At 38.5% G+C, this 22259-nt stretch overlaps 1 protein-coding gene across 2 annotated transcripts in view; it reads right to left on the bottom strand.

The window, feature by feature from the left end:
• LOC111156570 (lysine demethylase 4C) overlaps positions 1-22259 on the bottom strand; it is a 467853-nt gene that overhangs the window by 341446 nt on the left and 104148 nt on the right. For both annotated transcript variants that reach the window (XM_022517552.1, XM_022517553.1), the window contains exon 6: positions 16835-16884. In XM_022517552.1, the coding sequence (XP_022373260.1) occupies positions 16835-16884 (50 nt within the window). The remainder of the gene's footprint in view (positions 1-16834; positions 16885-22259) is intronic.

Genomic DNA, 22259 nt, shown 5'->3' with positions numbered 1-22259 from the left:
AATATTGCATTGCATATACGGGCCACATCTTCTGTATCCATTCGTCTGTTGAACAGCATCTTGGCTCTTTCCACAGTCTGGCTACTGTGTACATTGCTGCTATGAACACTAGAATACATATGGCCCATCTTTTCACTACATCTGTACCTTTAGGGTAAATACCCAGTAGTGCAATTGCAGGGCCACAGGGTAGATACATTTTTAATTTTTTTTAAAGATTTTATTTATTTATTTGACAGAGAAAGAGAGATCACAAGTAAGCACAGAGACAGGCACAGAGAGAGGGAGAAGCAGGCTCCCTGCTGAGCAGAGAGCCCGATGCAGGGCTCGATCCCAGGACCCTGGAACCACAACCTGAGCCCAAGACAGAGGCTTAACCCACTGAGCCACATAGGCACCCTATTTTTAATTTTCTGAGGAATCTCCATACTGTTTTCCAAAGTGGCTACACCAACTTCCATTCCCACCAACAGTGTAAGAGGGTTCCCCTTTCTCCACATCCTCTTCAACACATGTTCTTTACTGTCTTATTAATTTTGGCCATTCTAACTGGTGTAAGGTGTCATCTCAATGCAGTTTTAATTGAATCTCCCTGATGGCTAATGATGATGAACATTTTTTCATGCACCTGTTAGCCATTTGTAAGTCTTCTTTGGACAAGGGTCTGTTCATTCCTTCTGCAGATTTTTTGATGTGATTATCTGTTGTGTGTGTTCAGTTTGAGGAGTTCATTATAGATCTTGGATATCAGCCCTTTGTCTGTAATGTCATTTGTCAATATCTCTTCCCAATCCGTGGGTTACCTCTTTGTTTTGTTGACTGTTCCCTTTGCTGTGCAGAAGCTTTTGATCTTGATGAAGTCCCTAAAGTTCATTTTTGCTTTTGTTTCGTTTGCCTTTGGAGACAGATCTTGAAAGAAGTTGCTGTGGCCAATGTCAAAGAGGTTACTGCCTATGTTCTCCTCTAGGATTTTGATAGACTCCTGCCTCACATTGAGGTTTTTTATCCATTTCGAGTTTATCGTTGTGTATGGTGTAAGAGAATGGTCAAGTTTCATTCTTCTGTACATAGCTGTCCAATTGTCCCAGCACCATTTATTGAAGAGACTGTCCTTTCTCCACTAGATATTTTTTCCTGCTTTGTCAAAGATTATTTGACCATAGAGTTGAGAGTCTATATCTGAGCTCTCTACTCTGTTCCACTGGTCTATGTGTCTGTTTTGGTGCCAGTACCATGCTATCTGAGTGATCACAGCTTTGTAATAAAGCTTAAAATCAGGCAACATGATGCCCCCAGTTTTGTTTTTCTTTTTCAACATTTCCTTGGCAGTATGGGGTGATTTCTGGTTCCATACAAATTTTAGGATTGTTTGTTCCAGTACTTTGAAAAACGCCAATGGTATTTTGACCCGGATGGCGCTGAAAGGATAGATTGCTCTAGGCAGCACAGATTTTTAACAATGTTTATTCTTCGAATCCATGATCATGGAATGCTTTTCCATCTTTTTGTGTCTTCTTCAACTTCATGAGTGTTCTGTAGTTCATTGAGTATAGATCCTTTACCTCTTATTCCTAGGTATCTTATGGTTTTTGGTGCTGTTTTAAATGGAAACAATTCTCTAATTTCCCTTTCTACAGTTTCATTGTTAGTGTATAAGAAAGCAACTGGTTTCTGTACATTGATTTTGTATCCTGCCACATTGCTGAATTGCTGTATGAGTTCTAGTAGACTGGGGGTGCAGTCTTTGGATTTTCCACATAAAGTATTATGTCATCTGTGAAGAGACAGAGTTTGACTTCTTCTTAGCCAAAGTGAACACCTTTTATTTCTTTTTGTTGTCTGATTGCTGTTGCTAGGACTTCTAGTACTATGTTGAACAGCAGTAGCGGCAGTGGGCTTCCTTGTCGTGATCCTAATCTCAATGCAAAGGCTCTCAGCTTTTCGCCATTGAGAATGATATTCGCTGTGGGATTTTCATAGATAGATTTTATGGAGTTGAGGAATGTTCCCTCTATCCCTATACTTTGAAGCATTTTAATCAGGAACAGATGCTGTATCTTGTCAAATGTTTTTTCTGCATCAATTCAAAGGACCATGAGGTTCTTGTCTCTTCTCTTATTGATTTGTTCTATCATATTGACTTATTTGTGAATATTGAACCACACTTGCATCCAAGGGATAAATCCCACCTGGTCATGGTGGATAATCTTTTTAATGTACTGTTAGATCCTATCAGCTAGGATCTTGTTGAGAATCTTGGTATCCATATTCATCAGGGACATTGGTCTGAAATTCTCCTTTTTGATGGGGTCTTTGCCTAGTTTGGGGATTACTGTAATGCTGGCCTCATAGAAAGAGTCCGGAAGCTTTCCTTCTGTTTCTATTCTTGAAATAGCTTCAGGAGAATAGGTATTATTTCTTCTTTGAGTGTTTGGTAGAATTCCCCAGGGAATGCATCAGGTCCCGCGCTCTTGTTTTTTGGGAGGTTTTTGATCACTGCTTCAATCTCATTACTAGATATTGGTCTATTCAGGTTGTCAATTTCTTCCTCTTTCAGTCTTGGAAGTTAATAGGTTTCCAGGAATCCATCCATTTCATCTAGGTTGCTTAACTCACTGGCATATAGTTATTGATAATAATTTCTGATAACTGTTTCTATTTCCTTCGTGTTAGTCGTGATCTCTCCCCTTTCATCATAATTTTATTAATTTGGGTCCTCTCTCTCCTCTTTTGGATTAGTTTGGCCAGCAGTTTATCGATCTTATTGATTCTTTCAAAAAAACCAGCTTCTAGTTTCGTTGATGTGTTCTACTGTATCTCTGGTTTCTATCTCATTGATCTCTGCTCTAATCTTAATTATTTCCCTTCTTGTGCACAGGGTAGGCCTTATTTGTTGTTGATTCTCCAGTTCTTTAAGGTGTAAAGAGAGTTTGTGTATTTGGGATTTTTCAATGGTTTTGAGTGAGGTTTGGATGGCTATGTATTTCCACTTTAGGAATGCCTTTGCTGTATCCCATGGGTTTTGGACTGAAGTGTCTTCATTGTCATTGGTTTCCATGAATTGTTTAAGTTCTTCTTTCATTTCCTGGTTGATCCAAAAGTTCTTGAGCAGGATGGTCTTTCACTTCCAAGTGTTTGAATTCCTTCCAAACATTTTCTTGTGATTGAGTTTGTTTCAAAGCACTTTAGTCTGAGAATATGCAAAGAATAATCTCAATCTTTTTGTATCAGTTGAGACCTGATTTGTGACCCATTAGGTGGTCTATTCTGGAGAAAGTTCCATGTGCACTTGAGAAGAATGAGTATTCCATTGTTTTAGGGTGAAATGTTCTATATATATCTATGAAGTCCAAGTGTCATTCAAAGCTCTTGTTTGTTTTTTTCTGCTTAGCTCATCTGTCTACTGCTGAGAGTGGTGTGTTAAGATCCCCTACAATTAATGTATTCTTATCAATATGTCTCTTTGTTTTTATTAACAGTTGGCTTATGTAGTTGGCTGCTCCCACATTGGGGGCATAAATATTTACAACTTTAGATCTTCTTGGTGGATAGACCCTTTAAGAATGATGTAGTGTCCTTCTGTATCTCTGACTACATCTTTAACTTAAAATCTAATTTGTCCAATATGAGTCGCTACCCCAGCTTTCTTTTGAGGTCCATTGGCATGAAAGATGTTACTCCATCCCTTCACTTTTAGTCTGGATGTATCTTTAGGTTCAAAATGCATCTCTTGTAGACAGCATACGGATGGATCCTGTCTTTTTATTCAATCTTCATACCTGTGCTGTTTTATGGCAGCATTTAGGCTGTTCACGTTGAGAGTGACTATTGAAAGATATGTTTCTATTGTCATCATGTTGCCTGTGAGGACCTTGTTTCTATAGATTGTCTCTGTAAGTTTTTGTTCTATATCACTCTTGGAGTCTTTCTTCTTTTATAGAACTGCCCCTCCAATATTTCGTGTAGGGTCAGGTTGGTGGTTACATATTCTTTTAGTCTTTGCCAGTCTTGGAAGCTCTTTCAGTCTCCATCCATTCTGAATGTCAGCCTTGTCATATGAAATATTCTTGGCTGCATGTTCTTCTCATTCAGTGCCATGAATATGTCTTTCCAGCCCTTTCTGGCTTGCCAGGTTTCTGTGGACAGGTCTGATGTTATTCTGATGTTCCTCCCTTTGTACATAAGGTATCTCTTTCCCCTAGCTGCCCATAAGACATTTTCTCTGATTTTATGATTCATGAATTTCACAATCACATGCCGGTAGGTCTCTCTACCCTCGTTGATCTTGGGTGAGTGTCCTCTCTGCCTCTAGGACACAAACAGTTGTCCCATTCTCCAGATTAGGGAAATTCTCAGCTAAGATTTGCTCAACTATATCTTCTAGTCTTCTCTCTATTTCCACCCTCTCAGGCATCCCAGTAATTCTGGCATTAGAATGTTTCAGGCATCATTTATTTCTCTAATTCATGTTTCATGGCTTCTAACCTGTTTGTTTCAGGCCTCCTCCTGATCCTTCTTTTCTATCAGTTTGTCTTTGAGAGCACTAATTCGATCTTCTGCCTCATTTGCCTTAGCTGTTAGAGTATTTAGATTTGATAGAATCTCATTGATAGCATTTTTAAGTTCTGCCAGATCAGCTCTCACTTCTGCCCTTAGAGATTCTATGCTGCCACTAATGGTTTTCTCCAACCTAGCCATTGTCTGCATAACTGTTACCCTGAATTCTATTTCCAACATCTTGCTTATGTCCATATCCAATAGTTCTGTGGCAGAGGTCACAGTCTCTGAATTTTCCCTCTGTTAGGTGTTCCTCCTCTTAGTCATTTTGGTGAGAGGTGGTTGAGGGGATGTATAGCTGAAAATATCAACCATGATCCAGGCAAGTTGCAACCTGGAAAGTTTCAGAGCAATCAGAAGTCACCACCAAAAAAAAAAAAAAGCCAAAAGGAGCCCCAAGGGTAAGATTTATAAAGTACAAAAACAAGAATGAAGAAATAAAAAAACTGACAAAAGAAAAAAAAAAAAAAAGAAAGAAAATGAACCCCAAGAATAAGATTTATAAAGTACAAAAACAAAGAGCAACAAAAGAAGAAGAAAATTAAAAAACACAAAATAAAAAGGGGGGATGACGGGAAGGTGGTTATAATCCCTCGATGTGGGGGAGGAAGGGTACTTCAGTTCTTCCTGGGTGTGTCTTATTATCTTTGTTAGAGGACTTAACTTTCCAGGGATACAGGGAAATTAAAACTGGGGTATATATATAGAGATAGTACTGAATAGGGAAAAAAGGACTACACTGACACTTTTATCTATATATCTATATCTATATCCATATCCATATAAAAGAAAAAAATGTGTATGTATGAAAAAAGTTCAAGTTACAAAGTTACTATGTAATATGTTGTATTAAACATCTAGTTGAAATGGTAAGTAGGTTAAAAAAAATAAAGAAAAATAATCATGAGAATGAATTTAAAAAGAGAGAGAAAAAAGTTATATCTAAGAAATATACAGGCTGTGAGGCAATACTGGCAGCTTAATATATTGTCTTCCCCTGATGTTGGGGTTTTAATAGTTTTATGGAAACCCTGTTGTGGTTGTCCTCTTTTGCCTTCCACTTGTCTTCTGTGGGAGGGACCTGCCTCATTGTTTTTCCATCAGTCCTGCTTGGGTGGAGTTGCCCTGCTCCCTATCAAAGGGCTGGTCTCCATGGAAACCGGTTTTCCGGCTTTTGTTCTCTGGAGGTTTTTGTTCTCTGGCAGCTTTTCCTGCCTTTAAGGAGGGTCAGAGCAAAGTAAACTGGCTGCACCCAGACTTCCACCTCAGAGGGAAGCCAAAGGCTGCTCCTTTCTGAGTGGAACACCTCCTCTCTCAGAACACACAGACTCCCCACTCTGCAAACTCTGTTGAACAATGCAGTCTCCCACAGGTGGTACGCACCCCCAGCCACCATCTCAGTAGTCACCTGAGGCCCCGTTTGTCCCTGTACCACCATGCCACCAAAACCATGAGCAATACTGTTCCAGGCAAGCCCGGTCCCAGCAGCTGCCAGTCCCAAACCACTGACTCAAGTCCCCAGCGGGTCCTCTCATCCACGTCTGAGGCAGAGGCGTCTGTGGTGGCCATGGCAGCTGCCAGGCCCAGGGACCACTGACTCAAGCCCATGCCATATGCCCTCATCCCTATGATGGTGGAGGCTGTGGAAGTGGCTGTGGTGGCCGCAGCAGCCACTAGCCCCAGGGACTGCTGACTGTGGCCTGCACCGATGAGCGGTGGCTGCAGCTGTCCTGGGACTGTGGGCATAGGTCTGCACCTGTGGCCACCAGGTCCCAACAATTGTCCCTTAATTCCCTTTGTTCTGTTACAGTGCTGTTATCAGTTCCTTCTGGTCTCGCAGCCACCAGTCCCCAAGCTATTGCTGGTCCCCAAGCTCAGGGCACTTTAACATTGTGGTATTACTTTCCAATGGGTTGCTTCTGGTGGCTCCATCCCCCTTCTGTTTATCCTCCGATATCTGTCCACACACTCCCAACTCCTTTGTACCTCTCCATTGGTGATCCTCTGCCCCCATAGAGATCCAGAAGTGTGTAATCTTACATCTCGGGCTGATTTCATGGATGTTCAGAGTGCTCTGGTAGATATCTAGCTCAATTCAGCAGACCAATTGAAATAGGGTCTCCTACTCCTCCACCATCTTGCCCCTCCTCCTGAAACATTTAAAACCACCCTCACTTTGTCCACATGGCCAGCAAAACAAGAGAGAATAATAGTTGTTAAGAACTTGCTGAGCCTTGCTGAGACATGGATTTCAAAGACAAATCCAACACTCATGTAGCTCTGACTAGTCATGTGATCTCTCAGCTCCTCAGTTTCCTCATCCATAGAGTTATCTTCCTACCTGGATTGTCTTTTTCCAGCTTTACTGAGCTATAGTTGGCATGTAACATTGTGTGAGTTTAAGGTATACAGAGAAAGAATTTGATTCATGTACACATTATGAAATGATTACCATAATAAGTTTACTTAACATCCATCACCTCAAACAGAATTTTTTGTGTGTATGATAAGAACTTTTAAAATCTATTCTCTTGGCAACCTTCACATATACAATACAGTTTTAACTATAGCCACCATACTATACAGTCCATCCCTAGAACTTACCCTTCTTAAAACTGTAAGTTTGTACCTTTTGACCACCATTACCCATTTCCTCCCCACCTTGCCCACCACCTCTGGCAACCGCTAATTTGTTCTTTGTATCTATATGTTCAGTTTTTTTAGATTTTACACATGAGATCATACAATATTTGTCTTTCTGTCTGACTTGTTTCACTTAGTATAATGTACTCAAGATTCATCCATGTTGTTACAAATGGGAGAATTTCCTTCTTATGGCTGAATAATATTCTATTGTCTTCATATATAACACATTTGCTTTATCCATTCAAATGTCAACAGACACTTTAGTTGTTTCTATGTCCTGCCTACTGTGAATAACACTGCAATGAACATGAGAGTGCAGATATCTCTTCCAGACAATGATTTAATTCCCCTTTGATATATATCCAGAAGAGGAATTGTCAGATCATACAGTAGTTATATATTTAATTTTCTGAAGAAACTCCATACTGTTTTCCATAGTAGCTGTGCTCACTGGATCATTATGGGAATCCAACAAGATAATGCTCAAAAAACTTAGCCAGTTGGGCGCCTGGGTGACTCAGTGGGTTAAGCCGCTGCCTTCGGCTCAGGTCATGATCTCGGGGTCCTGGGATCGAGTCCCGCATTGGGCTCTCTGCTCAGCAGGGAGCGTGCTTCCCTTCCTCTCTCTCTGCCTGCCTCTCTGCCTACTTGTGATCTCTGTCTGTCAAATAAATAAATAAAATCTTAAAAAAAAAAAAAAAAAAACTTATCCAGTTAAAAGGTGGAAGCAACCTAAATGTCCATCAACTGATAAATGGATAAACAAAATGTGATATATCCACACAATGTAATATTACTCAGCCATAAAAAAGAATGAACCACTGATACATACTTTAAAGTGGAAAAGATGAGAAGTAAAAGAAGACAGACATAAAACATCACATATTGCATAATTCCATGTATACTAAAATATCCTAGATTAGTAAATTCCTAGACAGAAAGCACACTAGCAGTTGTGAGGGATTAGGGAGAAACAGGAAAGAAAAGGCAGGGACCAATTAATAGATAGAAGGTTTCCATTTAGGGTGATGAAATTCTCTTGGAACTGGATAGAGGTGATGATTGCATAATAAGAACATACTAAATGTCACTGAATTGTACACTTCAAAATGGTTAATAGTTTATGTTATGTGAATTTTATCTTGATTTAAAAAACAAACTGTTGGTACACTTGACACAGAGTAAATTTCAGTAAATAGTAACCATTCTTTTTATCCCTATTACTCACTTCTACCCTACTGACTCCAGCCCTCATGTTAGTTCAACAAATCTTCCTTCTCCACTACCTCTGCAGCCTGCTAGCTAAGAAGAGGGAATCACAATTCCAAGAGACCTAGAGAACTGACTGGGGTGCTATCATGAAAAGTCAATGGGTACTAAGCCTTAAAACCTGCATCACTCCCTTGGGCCCTTTAACCTAAACCTAACGGTTCCAGTCACAAAGTAACAAACATCCCCCTCAAAAAGGAGTTCTAATCGTCAAGCACAACCTGACTTAAACTATACAGGTTTATTTTTAACCTTGTATTCACCTGTAGATTCTTCCATCTGTTCTCTAACACTGTTGTTTTAAAATTAAATATCAAAACTCAGGTCTGGATTCCAAATGACCACTCACAATTGGGCTTCAATGTAAAAACCCTGTAGGCTAGAAAGACCAAACTGAGAAGATAATCACTTCTTTTACACTCTAAGCAATGGATACTGGTAAGGACACCACTTTACAACTTATTCCCTCCATACCAACTCTTCCCTACAAGTGACACATTAGGGCTTCTGTGACAGGTAAATCAATAAACTCCCAATGAAATGGTATGTGATTTGAAGGTAGGAAACTGAAAGAATAGTTTGGAAAAACAACCTATGTTTCCACTAAACTGTTAAATAGTAAGAATACATAACCTGTTTTAAATAAATATTCAAAATAATAAAAATTAATCTGTTTTTTAAAAATAAATATTTATTTTGAATATTCAATATTTAAATAAATATTCCAAACATTTAAGTAAATATTCACAAATATTCAATATTAAATAAATATTCATATTAGAACAAACTGCAATCCTGCATAGGCTCCAAGGAGCAAAAGAGTTTAATTGTATATTTCAAGAGGAAACCAAGAGAAAGGAAGAGCAATAACAAAACTTTTAATAGGTTGCTTCTGTAACTTGATTATTTATTTATTTATGTATTTTGGTTGTGAAGTGAACTATGTTCTCTTTTTTTTAAATTTTAGAAAATGTCAAACATAAAGTAAAAGAGTATAATAAACCTCCACGTACATACACGCCACCCATCTTCAACAATCATCAGCTCATGGTCCATCTTGTTTCTTCTATATTGCCACCCATTTTCTCCATTCTGTATTATTTTGAGGCAGAGCCCACACATTACATAATTTCATATAGAAATATAACTTGATTTTTAGAGTCTATACCTCATTTATACTATCTACAAAGATAGGACACTGCTAGCTGCCAATTCCTTAGCAAACTAAAGATAATATTTTTGTTTACTTTTTAAGATATCATATAGTGGTAAGCAAGGAGGATAGTCTTTGGAACCATTATTCCAATACAAACAAAATGAAAGAGAGTGAAAAGCTAGCATTATAAAAAGCATGTACTCCAGAGATCCCAAAGGAGCCTCGAAGCCCTAAAAGTATCCCATAATAACCTTTGCTAAAACTATAAAGTACTACAAGGAGTTGTATAGCACGGGAAGTGCAGAAACCCATAAGTGTTCTCAAGGACCAGGTGCAACCTGTGAATACAGGTGCATGTCCTGTGTACAATGGAAAAGTGATCATACATGAGAAGCATTATTCTAAGTGAAAAAAGACACAAAAGTTTACATACTATAAAATTCTATTTTTATGACATTCTAGGGACAAAAATCAGATTTAGTGGTTGCCAAAGGCTGTGGGGAGGGATTAACTGAGAAACGGCACAAGGAAATCTTTTCGAGGAATTGGAAACATTCTATATTTTGATGATGGTGGTAGTTCCACCATAGTACATATTTGTCGAAACTCACTGAACTGTATATTTAAAGGGAGTGGCTTTTATTGTAATTATATTATACTTTGATTAATCTGACCTCCCATAATAATAATTAAATTTTTAAATTGTTTTAGAAATAAAGGAGATATACTCTAAAAATATGTGTTCTTTCCTTCAGATGAAAATTTTTGCAAACTGTTAACTGGTTTACATTTTCCAGTATATTAGCTGTTACTAAGGAATTCCTTTTATTTTTTTATTTTTTTAAGTAGGCTCCATCCCCATTGTGGACCCAAGGCAGGGCTTGAACTCACAACCCTGAGATCAAGACCTGAGCTGAGATCAAGAGTCAGATGCTTAACAGACCAAGCCACCCAGGTGCCCCACTAAAAACTCCCTTTAAATCCTAATCTCACATGACAAATATGACAAACACGAACACATATTGTTGCTATTAAATCACCAAAGTTGCAGCGTTGAAAAAAGGTTACAAATCAAAGTTTAGTAGCTTTTTCTATGGATCTGTAAACACTATTTTGGAGAAGCTTATATTAGTTATTAGTCATTTAGGAAAGAAATGAAGAAGGGAAGAAAGGAATGAGGAAAGATGAAGAAATCAGACATGTAGAATACATCTCCACATTAGCAACAGAAAATTTCATTCAAATATAATTGAAATTTACCCAAGAATACTTTGATACAGTTTTTATAATGGTTTTTGTTACATTCATATAACTGATAGGCTTAAAAATATATTGCAAGCATACAAACAAATGGTAAGGAAAAGAACACAGAAAAAGGATATGGAAGGATTGCTTCTGTGGGAAATGTTTTTAGATAGATATATTGAATTTACACATGAAATTTCTTAACAACCTTATTAATGAAAAGAACCAATGAGTATGTGGGGAGAAACCCGGTAATTTTTACCCACACCCCTACGTATGACATCAATTTCACAGGTTTAAGTTATAGCTGATGTTTCTGTGCGTTCTACCGCTCATTGTACAATTAGTTACTCAGGAGTGGGTAGAAAATTATCACATTGCAAGCTTCACTCAGCTCTAAATGTCCACAATCTACCAAAACAGGCTTCACTCTGTTCCAAGTGTCCCATGATCCATCAATATCCGTAATAGGAGAGACAGAGCTCCATGGAGCACTCCAGAGGAGCACCAGGAAATGCACACTGATCGCAATCTTGAGAAGGATGGTGGTTCCCCTAAACAAGTGCCTTATTTTATCTCCTGAACACAGTACACTACGTAATGGTCAAGCTTTTTCCATTTCATTTCCACACAGGCATAGATCAAGGACTCCCCAGGCCAAGTACTTTGGGCTCAAACAGGTCAAGGTGAAGCTATTCACAATCTTCCTGGCTCAGCTTCCACCCAAAGAATCAAAGTAGTCTTAATTTCCCTCCATAGTAATTACCCCCTGCTAGCTGATAGTCCCTTCCTGAATTTTCCCTTCCCAATCTCTGCTGTCACTTCTCAGAATTGTCTTTCACCCTACATTAGAATTACACTAGCTTGCTGTATGTTATGTATTATTGACCAATGCCTAAAATCCTAGAAATAGCCAGACATAAAATATTCAGATATATTTAAACACAGACCGTGATATCTGACATCAAATTATGAGGAAAGTAAGCTTAGGGACTGTTGAATCATTCTTAATACAACTCAACTGATAGAAAGATGAAAATAACATACCCTGACACACCATACATTGATCTCCATGCCTAGGGCATGAGTTAGGCACGAAGGCAGAGAATATATCACTGAATTTCTTCATTTTTTATGGCTTAGGGGACTCCTTAAAATTGATTATTTATAATCAAGGGTATTTTTATTTATTAGCCTTTCACAGCCAGGCATTTTAATATAATAGTTACAGACCATCAGCTAAATGAATGTTTACGGGAATAAAGTATTTATCATTTGGAGAGCAGATAAAAGTACATTTTCTTAATTCCAAGACGAGGTATGAGAATGGGTCAAGTTAGAATCAGTTCATAAAATTAACATGACTTGTTATTTATTGTTGCTCTTCTAGTCTCTTGACAGCAGGTTCACAATCTCTATTAGGTCAAACCCTCTGAAGGGATCTGAAGATTGCTTCCCAGAAATACACACATGTGACCAATTTCGAGTATAATTTCATAAAGTCCACAGACTGCCTACATCCCTCCCACAGATACTTGTCCACCTTCTAGAAAAGGGATCCCTACAAATTAGGCTAAGACTCTCCGTTTCACAGGCTTAAATTCAAGACTACTAGTCATTAAAACACACATACCCCAAAACTAACTATTAAAAAAAAATTAGTCCTTCATAATAATGACTCTTCTGTTCCTCCTTCCTGAATGTTGTTTTAAAATAAGTCACAACTGGGGCGCCTGGGTGGCTCAGTGGGTTGGGCCGCTGCCTTCGGCTCAGGTCATGATCTCAGGGTCCTGGAATCGAATCCCGCATCGGGCTCTCTGCTCGGCGGGGAGCCTGCTTCCCTCCCTCTCTCTCTATCTCTCTTTCTCTGCCTGCCTCTCTGTCTACTTGTGATCTCTCTCTCTGTCAAATAAATAAATAAATAAATAAATAAAAATAAAATAAGTCACAACTAAAATACCTGCTAAGAAGAAGACATCCAAATGGCCAACAGATAGATGAAAAAGTGCTCAACATCACTCAGCATCAGGGAAATACAAATCAAATTGGAAGGGGAGGTGAACCATGAGAGACTATGGACTCTGAAAAACAATCTGAGGGTTTTGAAGGGGCGGGGGGTGGGAGGTTGGGGGAACCAGGTGGTGGGTATTGGAGAGGGCACGGATTACATCAAGCACTGGGTGTGGTGCAAAAACAATGAATACTGTTACACTGAAAATAAATTTTAAAAATTTAAAAAAAATATTTTCATACATTGTATAATTTTTGACCTTCAAAGCAAATTGAAGGCAGATGGAATAAAAATTTTGAGTGGTAAATTGAAGGCAAAAAAAAAAAAAAAAAAAAAACCACACCAGAGTGAGATACCATCTCACACCAGTCAGAATGGCTAAAATTAACAGGTTAGGAAATGACACATGCAGAGAAAGGGGAGCCCTCCTACACTGTTGGTGGGAATGCAAGCTGGTTCAGCCACTTTGGAAAACAGTATGGAGGTTCCTCAGAAAGTTGAAAACAGAGCTACCCTCTGACCCAGCAATTGCGCTACTGGGTATTTACCCCAAAAATACAAATGTAGTGATCAGAAGGGGCACATGTATCCCAATGTTTATAGCAGCAATGTCCACAATAGCCAAACTATGGAAAGAACCTAGATGTCCATCAACAGAAGAATGGGTAAAGATGTGCATATATATACAATGGAATGCAGCCATCAAAAGAAACAAAATCTTGCCATTTGCAACAACGTGGATGGAACCAGAAGGTATCATGTTAAGCAAAATAAGTCAGAGAAAGACACTTATCATATGATCTCTCTGATATGAGGAATTTGTGAGGCAGGGCAGGGGGTTGTGGAGGGTAGGGAGAGAAAAAATGAAACAAGATGGGACCAGGAGGGAGACAAACCATAAAAGACTCTTAATCTCAGGAAACAAACTGAAGGTTGTTGGGGTTGGGGGGTAGGGATAGTATGGCTGGGTTATGGACATTGGGGAGGGTATGTGCTATGGTGAGTGCTGTGAAATGTGTAACCCTGATGATTCACAGACCTGTACCCCTGGGGCAAATAACACATCATACGTTAATGGAAAAAAATAAAATAATAAAATAAAATACCTGCTCTGTAAGTATAAGAATTCACTTTCCTTACTGCCATCTGAAAAAAGATTCCTACTGATCATTCACACCTCCAAACTCAGTTGCACAAAGCCCTAACTCATATTTTCTTTTCCCAGTAACCAAAATTTTGACCACAGTAAATCATCTTCAATTTTTTTAATATTGGCTGGCATTTTATCCATAATAAAAGACTAATGGAATACAGCCCTTAGTAAAAAAATTTAGTCATTCCCAATTTACTTCAATCCATACTTTGCTTAACTCAATAGAACAGCAAAGATATTGTCTTATTTCTAAAACAGATGAGATTTAGACATTCTAAAAAGTGAAAATGTTCAAAACTGTCATTCATGATTTAATATTATACCTCTATTCTCCCCATACTTTCCATTCAATTGTATCAAACCAAAAATTAGAAAGAATGTAATAGCATTATAGGCAAACATAACAAGTATAAAAATTGCAACAATTCACTTGAGTATTTTTTATTACACTTACATCTACACAATATTGGAAAAAAAAAAAACTATATAAATGAGAAAGCAGCTGAAGGGCAAAATCAAACTCCTGGCTTTATTAGATGCAGGCTTAATGTCTTTGAGATAAAATATTTGTAGGTGCCACAGTCAATCAAGATTTCAATAGAAACCAAAGATGAAAGCATTCATGCATAAAAGGCAAGTGTGATAATTATGATGTGCAGACAAGATAATGGAAAATATCCTTGGCTGCTTTTCATTTTCTGTATCAAGTGCTGCCTTGACCTAGACATTCTATAATGTTCCATCACACTTACTGCATTATTTTATCATTTTAATTATTTAGCAGAATGTAATTAATTTGGTTGGCATATGCTCAGTTAGGATGGGAATCCTCTACTGTCTCATTGGGTCTTTTCCCTGTCTCATTTCTCAAAATAATCCTGCAAAACAGGTTTGAATAAATGTGCAATGGATTCAAAGTTCTTGTACATCCTTCAAGTTTATTAACCTCTTACTGATTAAACAAATGGTACCCATTTTCCTAGAATGTCATTTTCAGATAGTTTATGTCAAAGCTTTTGCAGACAATTTATAGTAGAAATTTTAGTGTGTGACTCCATACTGTAAAGTTTACATTGGCTCCAGGTCTCTGGTGGTGAGGCAGATAGAAAATGGTTGAATAATTATTATAGAGAAGAGTATAGTTCAGCATACAGATTTAGCACAAAGTTCACTGCCTGTGTATTTAAGGATTATGGTAATCATTTTCTCAGCCGCACTCTAATCTATTCTTCAGAACCAGGGTTCATCCACCTTAATATTCATGAAAATAGTCCCTAACAAAGTTCAAGATTACAATTACATTGCTATTATTACTACAGTGTATTGCATTATAAAAACACTAAGGCTTTATAGTTATTAGCCTGCCAAAATTATAATAATGCTTCTGATAAATGTGATACTGTAAGTGTTCCTTCTAATACTCTTCTATAATTTGGGGGAAAGTAACTTTTAGATAGCATTAACAATTTCTGTTCAGAACTGTCAAGTCAATAAAAGGGGTTTTTCAGTGTCCCCATTTCATTATTAAATGAAAGCATATGTAAGACAGGAACAAAAATCCTTTCCCACTAAAAGGCAAATTAAACACACCAATAAAACAGATCAGAACCTGACTAAAAGGACAATGGTCACTGAGGATTTGATCCTGGATAAAAAGCAAAACATCTTATACTCAAATGCAACTCCACCTTCCCCTAGAAATAAGTCACTACCAGCCTACCTCTTCCTTGGTAAAGGTGACTAGCAAAACAGATGACGTTGGCAGGGGGTGAATCAGATTCTCCTCCCTTATATAAACAGGTATGGCAAGGTTTTCTTCTGTGTCTTAAAGACAGAAAAGAGGGGCACCTGGGTATCTCAGTGGATTAAGTATCTGCCTTCGGCTCAAGTCATGAACCCAGGGTCCTGGGATTATGCCCCCACACTGGGATCCCTGCTTAGTAGGGAGCTTGCTTCTCCTTCTCCCTGCTGCTCCCCCTGCTTGTGTGCACATGCTCGCTAGCTCTCTCTCTCTCTCTCTCTCTGTCTCTCTCTCTGTCAAATAAATAAGTAAAATCTTTAAGGGAAAAAAAAGAAAGAAAGAAAAGAGGAAGGCACTTTCTGCAGATACAAGTGGGTACAGAATGAACCCATTAATAGAGTTTTTCATTCTGGCCCTTATGAAGATAGACAAAGCCACAAAAAATAAAAATTCAAGTTCCAGTAAGGTATGTTTAAATTTGCCTGTCTAAGAAGGCATACATGCTCATGCTTATCTGGTTATCTGGGAACAGTCATCTTAATACTTCCATAATAGCAATCCCAAACCCAGGGGGCCAAACCAGGAGTCAGAAGGAGATACAACACAACCTTAGTGAAATAATAGGACAACATGAAGGGTATGCATAAAATACCTGCACCCTGAGATGCAGCATCAGTACTCTTTGGAATTTATCTCAAGAGTATAACTTAAAAGAAAGAAAAATATTATTAGCAAAATAATGTTAAGAAAATGTTTTATATATATGTACATACACATATATATATGTTACATAAGAGCAAAAATTGGAAATAATCAAAATAGGTTAAGTGCATCACTTGATGAAATACTAAGCAGCCAACTAAAATAATCATGAAGATTATACAACAGAGAAAAATAGTCACATGACAACGTGAAAAAAAATTAATTGTTCAATTAGGAAAACATTAAAAACTCATTAACTTGGAAAGAGTAAAACTAACGGTAACATCCTATACCGTAAAAATACCACAATAACAAAGTATCTATCCAGATGAGAAACACAGAAAGCAAGTTTACCTTGAGCTAGTCTTTCAAGTCGTTTTCCATGTTCCGGGGGTATTGCATACCTAAAATTTTAAAAACATAAATAAAAATTTTAGGTTTATAACTGCTCAGCTAGTATCCTTAGATAACGTCATTAAAAAAAAAAAAAAAAAAGCCAAATTCCACTTGGACGAAATGAATGGAGATTAGAAAACCAATCACAGAGTCATATACCTGGGACACTAGACAGAAGAAAAATAAACTGTAAACCACCTATTTCACTGTCCAACCACAGCATCCCAACCACATTTTTACTCATTAGGAAACAAAGGCCCAAGACTAGTAAACAACTTGGACAAGGGAGGCAGCTAGCCACAGCAGGGAGACTAGAACCTCTTTTCCAACACTCACAGCATTCCAGAAGTTTGGCGTGTTTTTAAGAAAACCAAGGTAGTTGCGCTTTCTTTTAAACCTTTTAAAATGTTTTTATTGACAAGCAGGACAGAACACAAAATTATTATGGCAATATTCATATTTCCACCAAACCGTTCTAAGAACATTATACTTTCCAAATAGATTTTATTTTTTTTTTTAAGATTTATTTATTTACATTAGAGACAGAGAGAGAGAGAGCGAGCACAAGCCGGGGAAGGGGCAGAGGGAGAAGGAGAAAATCCTCAAGCAGACTCTCAACCGGGCAGAGCCTGGCACACCTAAGATGAAATCAAGAGTCAGAAGCTTAACCGACAGAACCACCCAGGCACCTCTCAAACAGATTTTAAATAAAAAATTACCAGCAATAAAAAACACTGTTTATTGATTTTTATGATTTTATGACTTTTAAAATCTTGATTATAGAAAAAAAATTTTCACCCTTGAACAAAAATACTCATTTCTAGTTCCCAGTATTTTCAAAAGTGAAAAACTTGAACTTATCCACTGTGAACTTACTAACAAATTTTAAAACAATCATCTCACAGGCTGCCTGGGTGGCTCTGCCTAGAGCCCACTTAAGATTCTTTCAGGGAGTGGGGTACCTGGGTGGGTCAGAGGGTTAAAGCCTCTGCTTCAGCTCAGGTCATGATCCCAGGGTCCTGGGATCGAGCCAGGGAGCCTGCTTCCTCCTCTCTCTCTGCCTGCCTCTCTGCCTACTTGTGATCTCTGTCAAATAAATAAATAAAATCTTTTAAAAAAAAAAAAAAGATTCTTTCTCAGGGATCCCTCTCCCTTTGCCCCACCATTCCCGCTCACTCACTCTCTCAAAATAAATAAATAAATAAATAAATAATAAAGACAAAACAAAAAACTCCCAATTTATTACATAAATAATAAATATTATAAGCAGTTTAATGAGGAAATTTAAGGATATTAAAAATAAGGTGATCATTTCATGTTTTAAGTAAAAATGATGTTATTGCTAAGACCTACATTTGCTGTTTATTAGCTCAATATATATTAAGTACAAGTTAATTTTTACTAAAATAATTTTTCTCATTTTACTTAACACCACACTTGGTTGCATTTAATGCCATTGATAACACATGCAAAACTTAATTGGATCCAATATAACTAGGCAATTTTCTAAAAGAAAATTCAACCATATATCCTGTTCCCTAAGGCACTGTTAATGAAATTATTCCAACTGAATTGGGAAGATAAAATTTTAGCATAACTCAGTAACAATCATCCAATTTATTTATACACTGGCCACTTCTTACCTGTTTTGTTTTTTTTTTTTTTTAAGATTTTATTTATTTATTTGTCAGAGAGAGAGAGAGGGAGAGAGAGCAAGCACAGGCAGACAGAATGGCAGGCAGAGGCAGAGGGAGAAGCAGGCTCCCCGACGAGCAAGGAGCCCAATGTGGGACTCGATCCCAGGACACTGGGATCATGACCTGAGCCAAAGGCAGCTGCTCAACCAACTGAGCCACCCAGGCGTCCCTTCTTACCTGTTTTTAATCCCAGTTTACATCACCAAATATACCCAGAAAAGGGAAAAAAATCTATATATGCGGGGCGCCTGGGTGGCTCAGTGGGTTAAGCCACTGCCTTCGGCTCAGGTCATGATCTCAGGGTCCTGGGATCGAGCCCCACATCGGGCTCTCTGCTCAGCAGGGAGCCTGCTTCCTCCTCTCTCTCTGCCTGCCTCTGCCTGCCTCTCTGCCTACTTGTGATCTCTCTCTCTGTCACATAAAAAAAAAAAAAAAAAAAAAATCTATATATGCCCCAGATAAGATGGTCATGTCCCATGTCACACACACACACACACACACACACACACACACACACACACACGTATGTACACACATACATGCTTGCATACATGTGATGGCTATATGTTAGCCCACAAATGGTTGGACACAGATGGGGATATACATTGAGATTCACTTTTCTGAAAATTGGCATCAAAGTTAAAGCTCATTAATCTGAGGTTCAATCATATATTCAAAGAAAATATAAACCTATATATAAATTATAAATATACACATAAGTATAAACATACATATAAGGATAAAAATATATTAGACATAGTCTTTCAGTTAGTCCACACAACAGCTCTGTGAGAAAATCACACAGCTATCTTCTTCTTACTGTAAAGTCATCTTCTAAAGGGATACTTATGAAACTTCTTGAGGCTAATCACCAGAAAGATTTTCTGCATACATTACACATATAACAAAAATTCTTTAAATTGGACCCATGACCATAATGCACTAAGTGTGTCCCCTTGATGCAACTCACCCTTTAAGCCACTTAGGTGTAAAATGACCATTACAGGTGTGCTCCCCACTCTCTTCCAAACTACCTTCTACAGTGTGCTAAGAGTCATCTCTGCAAACTGCAGTGGATCATGACAAAGCCCTGGACCTTCAATGGCTGACTCTAACCTGAAGGACAGAAGCCAAACTTCTCTGAAGGGCACACAGGCCTGCTGCAATCTTGGCAACTTTTCTGATGTCCCTATCAAACTTGCTCTTTGGCTTTAACAAATCACTTGAAGTTCTTTCCGGTGCCCTTGCTACTTCACACCTCCACTATTTTCCATCCCCTATTTCTTGGCTTTACATGCCCTCAATTTTGCCTACTCAATAAAAACACACATTCCGGGCTCCTAGGTGGCTCAGTTGGTTAATCAACTGCCTTCAGCTCAGGTCATGATCCCAGAGTCCCGAGATCGAGTCCTGCATCCAACTCCCAGCTCCATGGGTAGTCTGCTTCTCCCTATGACCTTCTCTCCTCCCATACTCTCTCTCTCACTTTCTCTCAAATAAATTAATTAAATAAAACACACACACACACACACACACCTTCTTCCAAGCTCAGCTTGAGTCACCCCCAAGGAGAGCTTCCCCCTCCCTCTTTTGCTGCATCACCCATCGGAATACAAGCCTCCACCATGGCGCTCAGAATTTAATTTTTTTTTTTACCATTTTTGCCTCCCTCCTCTCCTCTCAACTAGACTACTATCATAACTGAACTCTGCCTGGATCTCTCTGGGCAGCTAAAGTGTTCAAAACACTATCATATAATAAGAACCTTAATTCCTTACTACCTGGCTTTCAAGGACACACCCCCCCATACACACACAAACAATCTAGTCTTAGCCTTAAATATCAACAGTCTGCTTTCAGTAGACTAGACTATGAATTATTCTGTTACTCACTCCTCACCTCAAATAGGCCCCTCCATTATACTTCAAATCCCAAACCTTCAAGCCCAAATTGCACCTCCTTGAAGCTTTCATTGACCATTATAAATCTTAGCAATCTCACCCTTCTCTTTCTCCCAGTACCCTCCTGTTATATTTTTCATGTAGTATTTACCATCTACTACTTTCCAAAGCTAGATGTTGTTCAGTGTGCATAAATCTGAGTTCTATGAGGGAGAGAGCTTACCACAACCCAGAAATTGAATTACCTTTTTAACATACCTTGTATAGTACCCAGTTAATAGCCAGGCACTCTACTATCTACCACGATCGCTTGGTTATACAGCTAATATTTAATTCTTTGAGGATATGAAAGTGACTTGCCCTTCTTTGTATTTTTTAAAACCCACCAAATAAGATGCTTCAAGTACATACTGGTTTGGTGCAATTATTAATTGTTCATTTAACCTTTAGGACAGTGTTTTTGTTTCAGATATAATGAATACTGCCAACAATTCTGCTAATATTTAGAAACTATGAATCACTAATGAACTATGAACACTCTAATTAGATATTTACAGGGTAATGTTTTATTTAAAACCAGAAGCTTTTATGAATTCAACAACAACAACAACAAAAAAGAGCTAATTTGAAAGCCAAGGTAAACGTTAACAATCCCTCCAAGCACATCTTTTGGTGGTTTACTCAAAGAAGAGACCTAAAGTGATGTTTTCCTGATAGGTGTAATACAAACACTACCTTGAATGAATAATATTTTTCAAAATGTAATAGATCCATTTCTCTGATACAGGTTTTCTATATGAAGTGGTCTACTGTGTTTCTCTTTTCAAGATATGCTCAGTCCATAAGTCCATTAGAAGCTCATTTATCAGCACTTCTCAAAAGGAAATTCCTACTTTTTAGATCACTCCCTGAAAGTCTCCCTAGCTTGGTGGGGAGTGGGTGCATCACTGGGGCTGCCACTAATATGCTTAGAAATAAATGTTCTCAGCTTCCCCACCCCCTCCACCCACACCTCCGTCACTGGGCTGTCTGACATAGGCAGCTGCCTGAGTCCCTCTGTCACTCTCACTAACGGGTGCTGCTGGTGCCTCCTGCTGGCTCAGCTTACTACCCTGTAACATCCAGGGCAGTCTTACCAGTCCAGAGCACAGAGGGCAGGACCTCTTCCAGGTCCATGCCATGTTCAAGTAGATCAGTCCTGAAAAAGGGCTGCTCTTTACTCCCTTCCCTTAACTAGACTGTGTGTGAAACAGCCCTTTCCTCCTCTCGTGTTTACATTTCCTCTTCTTGATGTTTCCTCTTGCAGTCATCTCCCAAAGAGAATCAAGCTCACATTCCCAAGGACAGTTTTCTGACAGATGAGTCTAAACTGACCCTCCCCCACTTTTACCTGACTTGGTCTCTATTGTTACTAAGGGACTGAAAGCTCAGTGAAAAGATTAACTGACCAATAAATAGTGTAACATCATCACAGCTACCATTTATTGAGCACCTACAATATACCAGACCTCATGCTAAGATCCTATAATCCAAGTTCTACTACTACCACCTCCATTTTACTGATGAGGAAACCAAGGCTTAGAATTTACTTAAGCAAGAAGGATAATACAGGTGGCACCCAACACCAGACCAATGTGGCTCCAAAGCCCAAGATGTGCTTTCCACCCCCTTATTCCATTCCTGTTTCCTCACCAATCACCACAAAGATGTCAACTGGAAGGAAGTGAAAGGGGCTAATAAGCACCCCTCTCCCCATAGACAATGATCACTGCAATCACTGGAGGG

This window comes from Enhydra lutris, unplaced genomic scaffold, assembly GCF_002288905.1.
Source record: "Enhydra lutris kenyoni isolate GAN:26980312 unplaced genomic scaffold, ASM228890v2 scaffoldscaffold47, whole genome shotgun sequence".
NCBI classification, from domain to species: domain Eukaryota; kingdom Metazoa; phylum Chordata; class Mammalia; order Carnivora; family Mustelidae; genus Enhydra; species Enhydra lutris.
Note: the sequence above shows the minus strand (reverse complement) of the source record. Positions and strands in the feature narration are given on the sequence as shown.